The sequence below is a fragment of the Sciurus vulgaris genome (assembly GCF_902686455.1).
Source record: "Sciurus vulgaris genome assembly, chromosome: 12".
NCBI lineage: Eukaryota > Metazoa > Chordata > Mammalia > Rodentia > Sciuridae > Sciurus > Sciurus vulgaris.
The window spans coordinates 50,875,335-50,879,569 of NC_136473.1; the positions used below are offsets into that span (position 1 = coordinate 50,875,335).

A 4,235-nucleotide genomic window follows, 5' to 3' on the forward strand; every position below is an offset into this window, starting at 1 on the left:
GGTCTCTGGTGTATAGTACAAAGCTGCTCCCCCCACCCCTTTCCATTGCAGCCATTTTCCCCCACTCCCAACCACGTGTCAATCTGTGAACACCCTAGCTAGCTATTGGTTCATCAGTCAGCTTGCAAGTATCCTTCTCCGATATTGGTCCCCTGTTAGCTCGGCACAATTCAACGGCTTTACTGTAGCTACCCCGCCATCTTTCCTTATCCTTCTGTCTCTCCTCCTCACTTTATCTTCCTGGCTTTCACACTCTCTCTAGCATGCACTCATTCTGTTTCTTTTCCTCTCATTTTCTCTCTTACCCTGCAGGGAGATGCTCTGTTTGCTTAATAAACTCCCTTTTGTGATTTCCCGTGTCCGGCGTGGTTTCTGTGGGATTCCTTACATCTGGTCTGGTGCAGATTTGCAAATTGTTACATATTTGCAATGATATAGAAATTGAGAATAAGAATTTTTTTAATTTTATAGAAGTTTGACTGAGTCATTTTATGATGATGGAATCTAACAATAACAAAATCAGAAGTTATGTCTTTGTTTTCTCCTTTCAGTGTCCTAATAATTCATTTATGGTTTACAAAAGAGCAAAACAAAGACGAAGTCATGCCCCGTATCAGTGAACCACAATAGAATGCAATTATTAATTTTGTGAAAATGGGCATAAAGTAAAGAAGATATAAGGGAAAATGGGGACAGAGTGAGCTTAAATTGGGGTTTGTAATTCCTAAAAATGTTCTGAGAACTGGCATTTTTTTGTATGTTGGAAATCTCCTGTTTACATGACATGTTTATTTATGTTTCTTGTTTACTCTTAATATGCTCTACTTATTCTATTTTATGGAAAAACTAGCTTACTTTTATTATCATCAAAGTCAAATAAATCATCAATGCCAAACAAGAATTTAAATCAATTAAAAGTCTTATTAAGAATAAAGTTACTTCCCATTTGCTACAATCATAGTAAATACATTTTTGGCATAAAGGCACAGCCTTTGTTTGAGTTTAAAATATCCCAAACCACAAGATTACATATATATATTCATTATACATATATATATTACATATATATATTACATATATATATTCATTACATATATAAAACTCCACTGTTGTTTATGTAATAATGGATTAACCAAATTAAGATTTATACTATGTATTATAAAATAAAATGGAAATAATTTACTCATAAGATTCATATTTAAGTCATCTTTATTTACAAAGTACCATCCTAAGGATGAGAATTCCATTAAACTTCAATCGGAGCAAAAGTAGAGTCACTTAAGTAAAAGCAGTTAAACTAAAAATAACATAAGTCAAATTACTTTTGAAAGAAAGATCAAAAATATTGTCAAATTTCTTGCTGTGGTTCTGGATCTTCAACAGCAGGCTCATTTGAAGGTGAAATGGACCCTGAAGGGAACTCACTTCTACTTTCAGAATGTGGGGGTGGGGGAAAATCCAGCTCTTGGGAAAAGATGAGGAAAATGCCTCAGTGAATAGATGTTTCACACTGGGAATGGAAGGGGTGGGGGCCACGTGGGAAATAATCTCCAGATGCTCCACACATGTTTCCTGGAGGAGGTGGAGGAAGGAAAGATCCTCTTCTCATGAAATTCCTCCTTGCATTTACTCGAAGGGATGGATTTCTGACTGGAATGAGAGGTACAAAAAGGAAGCCAGAGCCAGCTGCTTGATTTTCAGCAGGGCGAAATGAATCCAGCACATTTAAATGATCAAGATCATGTTTGATATTATTTCTGCTGGATTCCATTTCTAAAGACATACGCCCATCCAATTTATACAAAGAAGACATCTTAAGCCTTCTGAGTTGTGCTGGTCCGGATAGTCTACCATAATCATTAAAATATCCATCTTGCCTCTGTAGAGGAACAGGTAGATCAGAATACTTTGGACCTGGTGGAGGGCTCATCATCTTACGGTCCAGTTCCCATAGAGATGACAGGGTCACAGTGTCAGCACGTGCTCTATGAGAATCATAGAAGAGAATCTGCCTCTTATAAAAATGAATGGTACTCTCCAATTCTTCCTCCAAATCTTTGGCTTGCTCTCTACAGGTCTCTAGCTGTTTAGCTGCGAGGCTGATCCTTTTATCCACTTTGCAAAGTCTCTCCTCTTCCTCGAACCAGCACTCTTCCTCTGCTATTAATTTCCCGAGGAGTTTCATTTCATTTTCTTCATACAGTTCCATCATTAATTTAAGTTTCTGCTGAAGCTTCTGGTTCTCATTTTCAAACTGTGTATTTTCTGACCGCAAAGATTCTCCTTCAGTCTGAAGATTTTTAATACGTTCTGTAAGATCATCTTTTCTTTCATCTACTTCAGATAATGAAGTATAAATTTGATTTCTTTCTCCTAAGGTTTTTAAAGAGGCATTTAACTTAACAGCATGAACCAGTTCCTTTGAAGATCCTTTTGGCTGATTTCCTAAGTGAGCACCACTTTCTGACTCACTCTTCACTTCCAACTTTAAGTTACTGTCATCTGTTAGGTCTTCTCCAGGCACAGGAGCCCCATCCTTCATCTTTAGCAAGCGTTCCGTCACAGACTTAATGTGATTTTCTATATCACTTAGAACAACTTCTGCCTGTACTTTAGAGTCTTCCAATGTTATCTTCTGTTTATGAAGGTCACTCACTTTTTCCTTCCATACTTCAGCTTCTTGTAAAAGGAGTTTGTGACTTTCCTGAAGCTGGTTATTCTCACTCGAAGCCTCTTTTATTGCTACCTTCAGTTCTTTTTCATTCATTTGAAGTATTCTGAAGGTTGTTTTAGCTTCAGATACTTGTGACTTGAGGGATTTTGATTCCTCTTCTAGGGACTTTATCGTTTTTGCTATATCCACCATCAATTCATCCTGTTCAGAACGTTTAGATTTCTCTTCTTTTAGCTCTTTTTCTAGAATGAGTATTTCATCTTCAAGTTTAGATTTGGACTGATTCAGCTTTTCATACGTTGCCTCCAAAGTTTGTGCTTCTACTGACTCCTTCACAAAACTCGCATCCTTTAAGGATGACTCCAAGCCGTCATAACCTTTTTGAACAAGACTAAATTTTTCAAGTAGTTTGCATTTTTCTGGGGAAAGTAGTTCAGAAACTTTTAGAGCCAGTTTGCTTCCCACGGAAAACCTGCTTCTAAAAGACTGAACACTTCTCCACAAAAACAAGAGAGCAACAAAAAATCCAACAGCTGCACGTATCACCAACGACCAAGGAAAGACACCAGGGTTAGGGCCTGCTCTTACATCTTCAGGCAATGCTGACGCAACCCTGAATATTTCTTCCAGACCCAGGCCCAAGCAAGGCTGAGGGTCAGCCCTTGGCCCCTCCATTGCACCAAAACTCATTTGCCAACTACATCCTGCCCAGCCAAAAAAACAGGCTACAGACGATAGGCTTTCTGTTGGAGCCCAAACCTGCGTGGTCTGACCACGCAGATCACAGGGAGCCAAATGACCAGGAGGCTAGGGAGTTACAGCAACTGGCCACCAAGGGCTTTGTGAGCTCATGCTGTCCTTGTGAGCTCACAGGCCCACCCCTCCCCCACACAGGGCATAGCAATGAAGCCCCTCCCACTGGAGGTCAAGACCCACCCACTCCTCCATTTGGTTTAGGCCAGGCTGCAGCTGACCCGATTATGCAGTAGTTATTCTGTACTCTCATATTATTTTCCAGTTTGACATGACTAAAATTCTAGACCTTAGTGAACTTTTTTTAGAGCTTTTATGCCATATTTTGTTTTAATGGCTCATTCCTTTCCATCACCTCCCCTGTTCTTTCCTTCTCTCCCTTTCCCTTCCCTCCCTGTCCTTTTCTTGCGCTGTTAGGGGTTAAACTCCAAGGGCTTGTGCAAGCCAGGCAAGCTACCACTAGGCTTCATCCCTGGCCCTGTTGACACTTTCTATGGAAGTAATTTGAATGACTTCCATAGAGACACCCACCTGTTAGATTACTTGAAAAGTAATTTTAGAAGAGTTTCTAACACGGGCACAAATTAGCTATGACAACTTAGTTTTTAAAACTACAGCATATCTAATGTTTCTACAAAGGAGGAGCTTAAAACTTGAGTTGTGGGCTGGAGATGAGTCTCAGTTGGTAGAGTGCTTGCCTACCATGCAATCCTCAGCACCAAAAACAAAAAACAAAAGACAAATGAGTTCTTTTTCATGTCAGTTTTTCTAGACTACTATTTAAGAGTCTTCAAAATATTTTTTTCAG

General features: G+C 39.3%; 1 protein-coding gene across 1 annotated transcript; it reads right to left on the reverse strand.

Moving 5' to 3' along the window:
* Nucleotides 1-1,489: 1,489 nt before the first annotated feature.
* LOC306641945 (melanoma inhibitory activity protein 2-like) lies at nucleotides 1,490-3,349 on the reverse strand (the record flags this gene model as incomplete). Its single annotated transcript, XM_079107278.1, has 1 exon — nucleotides 1,490-3,349. The coding sequence occupies one exon, from the start codon at nucleotides 3,347-3,349 to the stop codon at nucleotides 1,490-1,492; it is 1,860 nt and encodes a 619-aa protein (XP_078963404.1).
* Nucleotides 3,350-4,235: the final 886 nt, after the last annotated feature.